The 15,510-nt window shown below is 37.1% G+C and overlaps 2 protein-coding genes across 3 annotated transcripts; one reads left to right on the plus strand and one right to left on the minus strand.

The window, feature by feature from the left end:
• The first annotated feature begins 317 nt into the window (after positions 1 to 317).
• Positions 318 to 10,649, plus strand: LOC144656697 (solute carrier family 35 member E2A-like). Of its 2 annotated transcripts, none has more exons than XM_078516941.1 (8): positions 318 to 442; positions 2,021 to 2,593; positions 4,445 to 4,560; positions 4,825 to 4,957; positions 5,214 to 5,264; positions 5,729 to 5,798; positions 6,638 to 6,771; positions 8,493 to 10,649. In XM_078516941.1, the coding sequence occupies exons 2-8, from the start codon at positions 2,241 to 2,243 to the stop codon at positions 8,680 to 8,682; spliced, it is 1,047 nt and encodes a 348-aa protein (XP_078373067.1). In that variant the 5' UTR covers positions 318 to 442; positions 2,021 to 2,240; the 3' UTR covers positions 8,683 to 10,649. The 2 variants fall into 2 exon arrangements, with proteins under 2 accessions (XP_078373067.1, XP_078373068.1); XM_078516942.1 differs by having other exon boundaries at positions 368 to 420.
• Positions 10,650 to 10,676: 27 nt separating this feature from the next.
• On the minus strand, positions 10,677 to 15,508 carry LOC144656700 (protein C3orf33 homolog). The gene is made up of 5 exons (XM_078516945.1): positions 15,242 to 15,508; positions 13,647 to 13,706; positions 12,865 to 13,027; positions 12,064 to 12,230; positions 10,677 to 11,268 (listed from the first exon to the last, which is right to left on the minus strand). The coding sequence occupies exons 1-5, from the start codon at positions 15,329 to 15,331 to the stop codon at positions 10,966 to 10,968; spliced, it is 783 nt and encodes a 260-aa protein (XP_078373071.1). The 5' UTR covers positions 15,332 to 15,508; the 3' UTR covers positions 10,677 to 10,965.
• Positions 15,509 to 15,510: the final 2 nt, after the last annotated feature.

The raw sequence follows: 15,510 nt of genomic DNA on the forward strand, positions 1-15,510 counted from the left end.
ACACATTGCTGATGCAACAGTGAAACAAAAAGACGAAAATCAGCATTCTTGGCTAACATTTATAATGCCAGGTCTGTTCTTTGTATGGTCACGTGACAAACCAATGACATCAGGACGGAAATGACGTCATAATATCGATATCGATATCGATATCGAGAAAAAAGGCAAATATCGTATCGATATCGTATCGTTTTGATAAACCAGTATCGGCCCATCCTTAGTTTTCATCGTTTGATTGTTTGTAGTGCGCAGGTGCAAGCCTCGGGTTGAGACTGATTTGTGCGTTACATTTTGCTACGCGTATTTGAAGGGGTAAATTACTGAGGGATTTCTGCTGACTCACGGGCGCATCTCAGGTAAAGGAATCATTTCATTTAGGGATTTTGGTGATTTGGCGATAATCCCCGTGATATAAATGCGGCCGATCTCCATAAAGGCATCGGTAAGTTTGCCTCCCGTGGCTTAATACCAATAATTTTCCTTGTCCGTCACTGTAAAGAATTGTATACCTCGCGACGCACTTGAAAGAAATTCACGATTATATAATATTTTATTAGCATATGCGGGTGCATGCAGGCTTTGTGTTTTTAAACAATATTACATTCACCTAAAAGAGCTGATCCTCGCCGTTGGAGTTTTCGCAGTTTCCAAAGACATTCATTTGTATCGAGGAATGGTAAAATCTGGTAAAATAGAAAATTGATATCAGTGGAGATTGCGCGCTTTAGGGTGCTTATTGTTCTAGTTAACGTTTGATATCAACTTCTTTAAAGCAAAGAGATCTCTAGGATAATTAGTGTTACACGTACATGGAAATTGTATCAATGTAACTTTAGTCATTTTCACTGATAAAGCGATACATATTTAAAAAGTAACATGGTAAAAAAGTGATAATGATACAACTGTTAGCGCCCAATATAGCTCGTTAATAATAAATACGTAGAGCGACCATTTTACGAGTTTCAATATTTTCAATAAACAATTGATCGCCAGTTCTGCTGGAGACATCACCTTATACACAAAATTGGCAAAATCGTGAATTTGAGAATTCAAAGTTTTTTCCAATGTATAGATGGCAAAAAGTCAAAATAAGGCAAGCAAATGGCTTACAAATTTTTATAAGGAAATTGAAAAACAATTAGCTAAGGGGAGTCAGGGAAGATTATATTCTCTAGTTTTTGTTATTCAAATTAAACAAAGGACCTTTCTTCCACTAGCTAACAGTAACCGATCTCTGCTTGGCACATTATGTAATTTGCGATAATTTTAAATTAGCATAAATTACTATTTTTGTCGGCAAAGCAGAGGGTGTGAGGCAAGTTTGAGGTGTGGTGTGTATGGTGCTATGGGTACCCATGGCCATTTTTTTTTACAAATCTGTTTTTTTTTTAAGCAGATCTTTGTTTAATCTTTGTTTGTTTTTTCATGAAATTTGGTCAAATGCCAAACTTCAGAAATAATACAGAATGATATTACAGAATGATATTTTCTGTAGTGTTTACGAATTTTGACAGTTTTCTATGATCATGCAAATTTTGGTCAATTTCAGATCTTTGCTTCAATCTTGAGATCTTCGTTTTTTTCCGCGGTAATCTTCGCGTCTTCGATTTCTTCCAAAATACCCATAGAGAGACTCAGAATTGGTAGCCGTTAGTAGTGTGAAAAATTTCTACAGAAAGCTTTTGCTGCATGAAGAAGTCAAGTTTGGTTTTCTTTTTCTTTATCATGCATGACACTTTATGTTTTCTGTTTATTAACTTTAGTGCTGAGCTATAGATTTGAATCACTATGAAATCATAATTATATTTCACCAAATCTTTGTGTGCAATATATGTTAGATTATGCTACTCTAAAGCCCCAAGGGTATTGGTGAGAATGTATGCCTATGGTGGCATTTATGCCGATGTGTATTGAAGGCAAAATAATGACAATGTGTGACCTCATCGATACCTAACTAAAAGTATGATTACATAGTGTTTCACTGAATCAATAAAATTGATTATAAATCTTCTTTTTGCAGTCTTGCAGAATGAATATGTGTTGTGGAGTTTGAGCTGTAGATGTCTATCGTCCTACATACAGTTCTTTGCTGATAGAAGGACAAAGCTTTAACATATTCACCAAGCAAGAGTTACCATGGGAACATCCTCTAGACTATTAAAATATATTAGAACGTTACTCTGTTAGGCTGGTGCAAGTCAGCTTTTTGGTCTCTCGTTTCGTCCACGCTGGCTTCCCCCATGGCGCCAATTGTAGCAAAGAAGAATCATGATGGAACATCATCAAATCCTTCATCACCAAGGCAACACAAAACATTTACCTTTGAGGTAAGGGAGACATTTGTGCGGCAAGGTGTTATGATGTCCCTTTGGTTTGTCTTCAGTTTTGGCTCTATTATATCAAACAAGTACATTTTATCAACACTGGATGGCGATGCTGGGATTCTTGGAGAGACACAGATGGTTTGTTCTGTGCTTTTTGGTGCACTCAAGATGTATTTACCTTGTTGTTTGTTCCATCGGACTTCAGGCCATCATCAAGATGGACATAAATTTTATTTTTTTCGCAACATGGCAATTTTAGGTTGGATGAGGTGATTTTCTTTATATTGGTTTTGTATTCATAAATATTATAATTTATTATTACTCTCTTTCACTATGGGACTGGTCTCTGATCTTTCAGACATTTGATAAGTTGGGAAGTGGCACAAAGAACAGTGTGTGGGGTATAAGTTAAAAATGTAGACCAAAAGAAGATTATTGAGGATGTTGAGAAAAGAGGTGTAGTTGGATCATCACTGTCTTGTCAGTTTTAAGTAATTGTGAAGAACCGCTCCCGCTGACCGACTGTTGGTCAACTGTCGGCCGACAGGTTACCAAAAGACTACCGACAGGCCACTGACAGCCCACCGACAAGTTACCGACAGTTTCCCAAAACAGAAATTTTACTGTAAAACTGAGCAGTAAACACAGAAGTAAACCCGACGCAGAAAGCGAATAAAACAGATAAGACTTATAAACATTCTATTTCATTGTACTACGGTACTTACTACAAAACAAATCAACTCCTTGCCAAGATTTCTGTTATACATACTTCTATCTCTTATAAATATATCACCTACGTAACTTTAAGTCCATAAGGCAAGCAATGAAATCATGTTCGAAGATGATTTTATCCAAAACTCAGGCCAAAACAGTGCAAAAAAGGGAGCTGTTCTTCACAATTACCCAGTTTTATACGTATAATATGTCTCAAGTAATTCTGAAAGAAACCAGTGATCAACTTAAAGCAAGTAATCAAGTAAACCATATTGCAGTAGGGTGGAAGAGGGGAGAGGTGGCAAGAGGGATAAGTTTTTCCCTTCCCCTGCACCTCACTGCTCTCACTAGTTTTTCTTCCTGAAAAAAAAAAAAACACTTAGAATATCAGCACTTGCCTGCCAAAAAATATGCCTGTTATGCTGGCTAAGGTGTAATAGTATAACCATTTATACCATGCCATAGAAAATACAGCCAATCAGAATACAGGAAAGCCGTTGTATATTCGACGGTATTGAACCCAACCTTCCCATAGTGCGCTGTGACTGTATTCTCGACGAAATTTAGTAAGCGTATTTTCTATGGCATGGTATAAAATAGTTACACAACACTTTCTCGTGGTAGACTATGGAATATCCCACTTGTCACTTGTATTTTCTTGGCATACACACTCGCCTAAAGGCTCGTGTGTATACCGAGAAAATACAAGTGACTCGTGGGATATTCCATAGTCTACCACTTCGAAAGCGTTGCATAACTAGTATATACAGTGGTGGATCCAGACCTTTAGATAAGTGAGGGGCCTGATCATCAAGATCCTGGAATAAGGGGGGAGGAGGCGCTCTCAAAAATAATTTTTCTCAGCCCTATGGGCCTCTATTTTACCTTAAAATAAGGTGGAGATCCAAGCCCTCCAGGCCCCTCCCTTAGATCCACCAGTGATATATCATTTCTCATGTTCCAGTAAGGTTCAGGCCTGCCAGTCTACTTTGTAAGCCTCAAGTGCAGTGTTTTTTTTTTAAAAAATAATTATAATAATTCAGAAAAGAAAATAGCCATGTTGTTGTCACTCTGATTTTAAAAGGAAAATCTCAGTAAATAACGTGATTCTCCAATATCTCTGGACATCTTAGGGACAAATTATCTTCAGAAGTTGTGGTTAATCTTTGGATATCTTTAGAAATCATTAGGTTAAAAAGTTTTGATACATAGTGGTTAACAATAAAATGCATAAATAATTATTATTTATGCATTTGACCCAAAAGAAACTGGCAGGTGGACGGGAGTGATTGCCTGATGGCAGTTTTTAATTTAGAGGATTTTAATATGCTGGACTTGAGAGTAAAAAAAGTCTTAAGTCGATCTTTAGATTTTTAATTTCTTTTGATTCTTCCTATTTTTTCTAGGTTTGCAACAATAGTGTGTTCCCTCATTACTCTGAAGTATGTAGCTGTTTCTTTCTCTGAGACTATAAAATCTTCAGCACCAATTTTCACTGCAATAATTGCTTGGCTTATGCTAGGTGAGTATTTAAATGTTCTCTATATTCAGGGCTTGAAAAACGTGCTGTCTGATTGTCCGGGACAAGTAGATTTTCTTGCAGGGCCCAGGCAAGATGTCTGCTGACTAAATCATTAACAAGCATGCAACTGCCACTCGTGAGATATTGTATTTGCCACTGGAACAAAAATTCATTTTTTTTCTAAAGAAATTTATGACAGTTGCTTTTTTAATAAGGCAAAACATCCACGATTCTTGTTTACATATTTTTTGTTATAATTTGTAGGAGACAAATCAAGTCTGTTTGTGAATCTTTCTCTTGTCCCTATTATGGCTGGCCTCTCACTTTGTACAGCAAGTGAACTCAGCTTCAACATGGTTGGATTTGTTTCTGCTCTTTTAAATAATGTTATGGATTGGTAAGTAGCTTCAGCAATATATACTGTACTCACTACTGAACAGTAGTTAAGAAGGTTATCAACCATTTATAATTTTTAGCTACATTTTTTTTAAGAGTCTTGCAAATGTGTGAGGCAGGAGTATTCCTTGGATTTGCCTTTCAGTCATTTACTATTGGCTATTTTGAAGTCCCACTATTTCGAACTGTTTTTTGTTTCCCCTGACGGTTCAAAATAGCGAGGTTCAACTGTAATTGAATTTTTCGTTATTTGACAGTTTTCAGAATGTTTTCTCAAAGAAGCTTCTTAGCAGTGATCATCCTTACAGGTAAGCTAGATTTTACAGCTTCCTTTACTTAAGCAAAAAACTGAGTGTCATCTGTCTGCAATAACATCTATGCTAACTCTTCCGGATATACAGACCAAAATCTCATGGTCTCCTTATGGGTCACCACGTCTCACAGATTTGAAGAAAAGTGTTTAAAATATGTGTTTTCAAGGTTATTTTGGCGGTTTTTGGAGAGAATTTAAAATATTTGAGGCATTTTTGTGGATAAATGAGCAGATCTCTATTTTTTAGTCTGTTTTCAAGGTTGAGAAAACTAGTATCATGGCACAAAATTTTCAGTTCCCAGATTTTGATTTTTTTTAGGTTGGCATCTCTGTAAGAAAGCTTAGGATTTTCAGACTTGCAACTATAAAACTCTTGTTACCCTTACCCCCAAAAGATTAAATTAAATTTATCAATAAATTAATTATTTACCATATAACAAAGTCATCCTATCCTTTCAGCCCACCAGAACTTCAGTTTTATACAAGTGTTGCTGCAATTGCTGTTCAACTCCCTTTCTGGTTCTTTCTGGTAATGTATTTTTATTTCTATATAACTACAAATTTATTACATAATAAAAACAATACAAAACGTTCTGGCTAAAAATATTAAAAATAACGAGCTTTCGGCTGTCGCTCTACAGCCTTTGACGGATAAAAAATTGAATACAAAATGGATAAAATATATACAAGAAAGGTGAGATAAAAAGAAAATAATGAAAAACAAAAGCGAAGTAAAAATGTGCTAATAAGAGGCTATTTTTTAAAAAGAATACAATATTGGCTTGGAATGGGCTTTGAATTATTGTCAGCATGCTTAGTAGCAGAGGTGTGCCAAGCCTCCAAAGTTTTTCTAATGCGAAAAGAGCCTTTGTCAATGACACTAGAGTTCTCAAAGTCTATGCGATGGTCGAATGACCACGCATGTTTTGCAATGTTTGAGCCATTTGCAAAGGTTTTTACATTTCTGATATGTTCTTTTTGCGAGTTTCAAAACATCGGCCAGTTTCACCTACATAGCACCAATCACAATCAGCACAAGGAATTTTTTATTATTATTATTATTACGAAGAAATGCATTGCTTGATTTAACCACAGTCAAACCAGGTGATGCTTCCTCTCAAGATAGAGTTCATTATTGGAATTGATTGCATTCTTTATTACTTTTCAAATTTACCAAACTTACCACTCTCTGGGGATAAAAAGCTTCAAAGGATTAAAACCAGAATTTTAACAAGTACAGCTGTAATCAGAGATATAAAGTTCTGTATTATTTTATCTATTTATTCATTATTTTATTATTGTAAACTCCAAGGAGTTAACATTATTTTATTAAGTCAATTTTTTTTCTTTTTCTTTCATCTCATTCAGGAGTGGCCTGGTGAAATCAAGTTGACGGAAAATAGATATTTGATTTTCATGTTTCTAATGAATGGATTCATGTTTTACATGCAAAGCCTTACAGCATTTGGATTGATGTCTCTTATATCTCCAGTTACATTTAGGTGGGTATTAGGTTGTTTTAACTGGAACCATAATAGTTGTTTTCTGTTCTTGGGCAAGTTGCTTTACTCTATATTCTGTAAATGCTTACATGAAAATGAGCACTTCGAAAGTTTTCTGTCACTCTTAAAAGATAGACTTAATATACAAAGAGAAATCGCGATCCAAAATAACAAACTGCCTGAATTCAAAGAAATAAAATATATAAAAATCTTTTGTAGTTTTTTTTTCTTCTTTTTTCTTCTTCTCATAAATACAAGTACGTTATCTATTTCTCAATACTACTATGTCTACTTTTTCTTTGTATCGGTGTATAATTAAGTTAACATAAATGTATGCACTGTATGTAAAACAAATTGTAACGCATGTAAATACCTTAATTTATAACTTCTTCTTCTTATTTTTTTCTTTATTCCTGTTAGTTTTTTGTTTCTTTGTACTGTAAGCCCTAACACCAATAAAAGCTTTTTATTGCAAAAAAAAAAAAAAAAAGTTGCTTTACTCTGCAAGGGCCTCTCTCATCCCAGGAGCATAATTAGGCACTGCAAACTGTTACATTAAGGCGACTTGTCAAAATGCTGCAGGGGGACTAACATGCAGTGGACTAGCATCCCATCCAGGGAGGAGTAGCAATACACATAGCTACTTCATGCTACAGAAACCAGCAGTATATCAAGTCTTGAGGTGCTTAACAGGATGAGAGGGAAGGGGAGTGGGTACTGGAATGTTAGTGACCAAGAAAAGGCATGGGGCACATATAGGACGAAAGTCAATCTTGTCCCCACGATCATATCTTGGTAAATGGCTCCCAAGTCGTACAAACATGCTAGGCAGCGAGGCATGACGAGGCAAGGCAGTAGGCCATGTGAGGCAGACATCCCTTAAAAATCCCCAATAATCTGACTAACCACAAAGCTACCCCAAGGCTGCTGCTCTAAGAATCGAAATTACAAGGCGCCCAAAAGGTTCTCTCACCTACAATGAATACCCCTGGGGGAAGGGGCGCGGGCCAGACGACTAAAAAAGGCTGGCACTATAGGTGAAAATCAATTATCCAAGTTTATCTGGTCGGCCCGAAGGCTACAAACGTGAGTCGCACTCGAGGCAGGCAGCAAGGCGCGGGCGAAACCCTTATCAGAGCGACAGCCACTGAGCTACCTAAGCTAACTGGTGGCTAACTGGAGTGCTATTAAGGCTAACGGAAGTGCTTTGTAGGCTTAACCTAAATGGCTTGCACACCTTGCTGCCTTGCATTTTGTAACAACCCATCAGCACCAAGAATTGAGACCTCTGGCTAGACTAAAAGCCTGTCAAAAAGATGGCCAAATCTGATTGGCTGTTGGAAACTTGTCCATTTCATTCAGAATCTCTGGTGCATGCGCACAATAAATTAGAATTAAATTCTGGTTTTTTTTTTATTACCGGTAATCGCCCAGAGCTGTTGCATTTCCCGACTGCTTGTCAAGGGGAACACGGGCTCTGGGAATTTTTGAGATTGGATGAAAGCGGGTCCCTTCTTTCTCCAATAAGTCAGAAGAAAGAAAAATTTGTCCATTTGGGCCTCATATTTGTCAGGTATTGGGGGGGGGGGGGGGATTATGAGGGATGTTGTAGTGGTGTACTGCAAAATTCTCAAAAATATCATGAAAGAAATGAGGGTTATTGGCAAGGAGAATATATCTATTCTGAATCCAAGTCTGAAGTGGTTTGTTTTTTGTTTCAGTGTGTCCAATACAGTGAAGAGAGCCGTGTTGATCTGGCTGTCGGTATTGGTGTTTGGTAATGAGGTCTCAGCCCTTGGTGCCGTAGGAACTATGATGGTGACTTGTGGAGTCTTTCTTTATCAAAGAGCCAAGAATCACCAGAAACAGCTCAAAGAAAAAGAAGAAGACAAAGAGCATATAGATGTCTGAGTGCATGTTGAACGTGCTGGCAAATACACTGATCAGGCAATATTTTTATGAAGAGGTTGACATAATAATAACACAATGCAAGATCCTATGGCACACAACAGTGAAGCACAGTGGGTCAGTCTGGCAGCTGAGAATTTTGCGCTATCATGCAGTTGTACTCAGTGCGTATAAACAAGCATATATGATCAAATTTTGCAAATGACCATTTGTTTTTTAAATCTGCGTGTAATGTCATAAACCAAATTTTCTTATTTACCAGATTTTACAAATAAACTGTGTGCAATCATTTACTGATTTACAGCACACAGAAGAATAGTAAAATCCATTCATTCATTTCATAATAATTTTTAAATTTATATTCAAATTGTATAAGCAAGATGTTATTTCATCAGTGAAACATTAAGCTGTTCAGAAGTTAAAAGAATTCTGATTTCTCTCAAAAGAAGACCAACCAATGACCTTCCTTACACCGTTAGGAAGCCGTACCTCATGGCCTTATGTGCCCAAGGGCATGAAGAGGATTGAGTGAGTGACCTCTGAACTTGCAAGACACTCATAACTGCATGTAGGTTTAAATGGGATAAACATCCCACATAATGGTGGGCTTTATTGATGGATAGATGAGAATGTATAAACCTTGGGGGGGACTCCCCTATAAAAATAACAGGGGTGCTCATTTTACCTTTTAGGGGGTAAAATTTGTGGATTGGTACCGCTAACGGTGCTAAAACATAAAATGACCAATACTAGAGTTGTCAGGGTACCTTTTAGAGGCCCTTTAGGTAACTGATCTGAAAAAATCATAGCAGCCGTAACCGTAATTTGGGCCACACCCACCAAATGGGATTTCGGTTTCTTTAAGCGGTGTTTTTGAAATTATCCGAAAAGCCGCCCCCCAGTTTATAGGGGAGTCCCCCCGGTGGTGGGTATAAAATTATTATTTATTTTCGAGTTATTTTTGCAAACATGATTGCATGCACACAATTGTACAGTAAATGGCAATCAATTCAGAAAGGTGCACAGTTGTGCATACAGCTCTAGTCAGACAGCTAAGCCAATGGGGTTGCAGATGATCACACAGTGGACTGCATATGGCACAGATAAAATCCTCAGCTGCAGACAGGCCTTCTCCAAGTACAGGGAACTAGAAATCCTGGGCTAGGACTTGTACAGCATTATAAATTATAGGGATGGAGGTGTGGGGAGTTAAAGTACACTACAGTGTGGGGATGGGTGGGGTATGGGATAATGAAATGACTCAGAATTATGTTAATATATTTTAGCATTTTTACTGAAATTTTTTTAATGAAAGTAGCTTGAAATTGTGAAAACTAAGGTTTATGGTCGTTCTGCTCCAGAGTTTCATTTCGCTATAAGCTGAAATCAGTTCGCTAGGAGCTCATGGACATTATAGGACATTTTTAATTTGTTGTATAACTCAATGTCCAAAATATTGTGACATTTGTTGTTGAAATACAAGTGAGAACATTACTACCTTATTGTTACTTACTTGTATTTTCGCAAAAATACATGTAAGCAGCAATTTATGGTAGTATATGTTACTTATTTTTTAATTTAAATATAATTATTTTTTCTTGATTGTTCTCATTGAAGTGTATATTTTAATAAAATATAAATTACTTAAAGTTTAAAAGTACACAATAAAAATAACTTTGCATGGATAGTCAGATTGTTTGTTTAACGATGGTCTGAGCTCTTTTATAATTTATAATTTACTTCCCCAAGAAGTGCAAAAGTAAATTTGATTGTTTGATTTACGAAATGCTTTTTATAAAAGACCTTAGACCATGATTAAACAAACTGTCTGACTCTGTCCACACAAAGTTATTTTTATAGTGTATTTTTTAATGATTATAGAATACTACTACTAATTACTAAGATGTAAGATTTAAATGACTTATTCAATAATTTATTTTGAAGTGTGGGCTGCGTTCGCAAATATTTTAAGAATAATCAACAATCAATAAAAGGAAATTACATGGACACAATAGTTTGATGATTTTTGCTGGTCTTCTTTATTTACAAATGACAACTTTGGAATGAGATATTCATTCCTTTATTGATAACATATCATCATCATCATCATCACCAGCATCATCACTGGCGTAAAGTAGTGGTGGAACCCATTTGGATTGACCTTTTATTTGAGCCAAAGTTGTTGTCTTCCGTGGGTTACAATTAGGGTGCTAATCTCCCAATGAGCCTCAATGCAAAGAGTTCCTTTAAATGTCTCCAATTCAAATAATACAACAAAATTGTCCTTCACTTTTCTTCATCTTTCGTCCCCTTCCTTGAAAATAGTCTTCTGAGAGAGAGATTCTGAACAGCACTAAATGCTCCCTTTATCCTGGAAACAGGGAACAACAGTTGATTTTGAAGTCTCTCTAACAGTGATGGTCTAATCCAAATGCCAACACCTTTCTTCTCGGCATGCAGTTCAGCCTTTAAAAGCCTTCTCTGGAGTTTGTGATAAAGTGGACTGTCTGTAAGAGTAGGCACATGGCATGTGACTGCCACACCCTGTCGCACCATTTCTTCATTTACACACATTGACGATAACCAGCCCTATGAAGAAACAAACATATTCACTAGTTAAGATCAGCTTTGCAAACAGTATTTGATTTTATCTACTGTTTGCAACAGTTTTCACGAAACGTACAAATTAAATAAAATACAAATACCCCATAACCAACCCCCAGGGGGGTACTCTGACTTGTAAATGATGGTATTATCAAATGGAGGCAAAACTCAGGACCAAAAAAATCCCTAAGTCTTACGACATTACCCAAAAAAAATCTCTGGACCAAAAATAACCCCCCCCCCCCCAAAAAAAAAAAATCCCTTGTCAAATTATCCTTAAATTGCCAGGAGGAGCAATAATATAACACAAAGAAAACCATAAAAAAGTGAACGCTCATGCTTGTTTATTGATCATACCATAAATACGCCAAAGCACTTTACTTCGTTTTTAATACCCAAAAAAGTCCCCTATTTAAATCAAGTCGCCCAAAAAAATGCTTGCCAAGTTTTCCAACCCAAAAAAATCCCAGAATCAAAAATTTCAAACCCAAAAAAATCCTTTGATCATCCCCGTCATTTACAAGCCGGAGTACCCCCCCCCCCCCTGGGAACTAACCAGGCCTGAATTAGTTCAACTTATCATTTAAATGGTTTAGAAAATTTTCAATGCCTAGCAGCAAATGGGTGCTGTTTATCCCATTGTTTATTTAATGAAGTAAAGAGTTAATTAGTGCTTCCCCTGGCCACTTTTTGGGCTTATGTGCCTTGAATAAGATCTTTCTCAGAATGCCATCTACCCGTATGCTGTACATTTTACGTTTTTTAAAAAGTACATTGTACCTTTTTCTTGTAAACTATACAGTCCAATGTGTTATCCTTGGTGACTTGTAGGGGAGTCATTTGTACTTTAGCTGACAACACATGGTCTGAAAGCCACTTGTACCCTCCTTCCCTGAACTCCACTCCCAGCAGACTAATGGCAAGAAGACTTGACTGTGCTGATGTCTCTAAAGAAATTTATTTATAACAAGGAGTCCTCAGCTGGTAAAATTATAGCCAAAAGTTTTCAATATTATTATAAAGTAAACACCAAAGAATGGTTCCATCAGGACCACTTCTGTGTCCCTTTTGTGTCATTCGCATTTTAGATTACTATTTAAATATTACTCAGACATTTAAATGTAATTAGCCTGAAATATTAACAATGCAACATATTTTAGAATTTATGCTCAGGAGTATACTTCCAAATCTTCCAAATTATCCCCTTGTTTAAGAATTAGGTATACTTGGTACATTTTGAGAGAGAGAGTCTGCTGTTGAGCCAAGTGGTCATTAGGGCTGGAGCTTATCCCAGTTTCTGAAGCGTTAAGTGACTAGGAGTATTGCTACTCCCCCTGGATGGGATGCTAGTCCATTGCAGGGTTACCCCCCCAGCAGTAAATTCGCCGGTACCCATTTATACACCTGGGTGGAGAAAGGTACTATGAGAGGTTAAGTGTCTTGCCTAAGAACACAATGCATTGTCCCAGACCGGTTGATCCGGAGTCTAGTGCACTAACCATTAGGCCACCGGGCCTCCCATAGTACATTTTAAAACTATGTTCGAACACCAATTGATAGACATTAATAATAAGAACCAACCTGTGTCAAAAGAAGAATATGACTTCTTGAAGCTTTTTACCAGTGGAATGTGATAAACACCAAGGGTGTTGTCTTGCTTTAATTCTCTCACATGACCACGAAAGGAAATGTTCTTGGCAACAAATTCTGTTGGGACATCAGACACTGCTTTGAACTGTCTAAACTAAATAACAGAGTATTAATTTTTAGCCTTTAGCTTGTTTACACTGAGCAAATACTTTTACTTACTTACTTACTTACTTACTTACTTACTTACTTACTTACTAATATCTTTGGGAGGGGGATTCTATTTTCTTATTGACAAAATATCTCAGAAGTTCAACATGCTAAGCGTTATAAGCCCTGGACAAAGGGCAACGCAAGTAGACACAAGTTGAAAACTTGTGTCCACTTGTGTCTTCAATTAGCCATGTAGGACTTGCGTTGACTTACGTAATTCACTTAGGTCAAGATCAAATTTGCACTTAATTTAATGTAATTTTTTCACCGTTTGACCACCCAATACAAGTCAACGCAATTTTTGCAGTTTACTTCAAAATACTGAATGGCAACGTGTAGCATTTTAAATGACGTTTTTGCAAACTTGCGTGCACTTGCGACTAAACTTGCGTGTCTGTTTGGCCACCCAACGCAAGTCTGTATGCAAGTTCAACTTGCGTTACCGTTTGGCCAGGGCTTTAGCAAGGCCACTGCACCTGCAAAAACACCTAGCATCTACCGGTAATCTGAATACTGAAAAGCAGAAATATTACCCGGTATTTAACATAAGGTGAAATGCTTACCACATATGTTCTCCTCAAGATAAGTATGATTCCAGCTCCAGCCAAAATCCAGGTTACATGCTGTGGATGTAATAAATGGATGGATATTTCATGGCTTGACACATATGCATTTGCCTCTGTTCATAAAATAATAAATTGGATGCAAACATATAACTTTTACTTTAAAATTTCGCAGTCAGTTGCAAAAAAAATGCACAGGAGATGGTATTTCTTATATAAAATTTAGAACTATTTTTGAATGTCCAAAGCCCATGTTCTTTTTGAGGAGGTTGAGGGGGGGGGGGGGGAGAGGGAGAGGAGGCTTATAGAAAGGTGGTTATTTCAAGCCAAAAATCACTGAGTTGGTTGAGGTACATACATGTATAAAAGGAATAACAAAGACTTCTTAGTGTTTGAGTGATGTGCAAACTTACCTGGTTTTCTTGTTCATAAATTGTCATGATCTATCATCTAGGAGGGGGACATGGGGTGTTGCGGTGTAACTTGCTAATTTTTTATGCAGTGTTGCGGTGAATAAAATCCAATCTTGCGGTGTTGCGGTGATCTCAAACCCTAACGTGTGCGATGTTTGTGTTTTTAAACCTACGGTGTTCGGTGAAACGAATTTTGGCGGCGTTACGGTTTCTTGTCTGACACTTGCAGAACTAAATTTAGCGCTGCTATCTTCGTTAATCCGTCCTTTATAATACTAGCATATACGACATATACCATATGTTTAATTTTAACAGTCAAATATCTTCTAGTTGGTCATTATATGCTTTAGTTGCCAATAGCAACCCGTTTCATTCATAAGTAACTATATATTGCGGTGACGATGTTTCGTCAAATTTTCTTCGGTGTTCCATTCTGTGAATTTTTTTGCGGTGTTGCGGTGTTCCGGGTGCCCCCATGTCCCCCTCCATCTAGGGAAGGGGAGGGGCTTAATGAAGAGGGGGCCTTTTAAAGAGGGAAGCAAAGGGGGGAGAGGGAGATCGTGACCCCGTTTTATGCACAAATTTGAACGTGTCATGTATATATACTGAAAATTATAGCAGATTAAGTAAAAAATTCATAAATCCTGTCTTTTATGGCTATTTCACATGTGACAGTCCAATTTTTCCTCTTATCACGCATTAATACCTTCATTAAAAAATGTTCTTCAAAAGGGGGCTTATTAGAGAGAGAGCTTTATTAAATAGAAGAGGTGGGAGTTAATTACCCTAAGGGCTAAAATGGGAACTGGGATTTGGGTAAATTTTCACTGGGAATATGGGATTTGGGTCACTGGGACTGGGAAACACAAACACATAAACAATAAAACTGGGACTGTAATTTGGAAAATCGGGAGAACAATCGGCTGGCAAATGGGATTTGGGGAAAATTGGGGTGGAAATGGGATTTTAACTCCCCTCCCCCTCTCCCCCCTTCTTCCCCTCTCCCTGCATTTACAGCATATTACATGGGACGTTTTACCTCCACTCTCAGTCCCTCTTACTAAAATGATTCAGTTGAACTTAAAGCTAAAAAAGAGATATTAAAAGATTGAAAACTAAAATAGTATTAAATTAAATTTTCCCATAAACATAAATGAAAGCTAAATATTGCTCTTTTCTTACCCTGAATATTTTCAAATTGTTGTCTACAAAATTGGCAAATCTAGTCAGTATATCACTATCGTCATCTTTTTCTTCTTTCTTTTTATCCATGTCATGTCAGCGCAGCTAGTAAAGTGATTTGCACACTTTCTTCACGGTACGTCCGCCATGTTTTCTTCTTCCGATTTTTTTTTTGTTTTTCCCGACACTCTTCCGTTGTTGAAACGATGCAGTAACGACGAGTTTTTGGTCGGAACTTACCCCATATAAGGCAAAAACCGCGCACGTGC

This window comes from Oculina patagonica, chromosome 6 (genome assembly GCF_052425735.1).
Source record: "Oculina patagonica isolate OP01 chromosome 6, crgOcupat, whole genome shotgun sequence".
NCBI lineage: Eukaryota > Metazoa > Cnidaria > Anthozoa > Scleractinia > Oculinidae > Oculina > Oculina patagonica.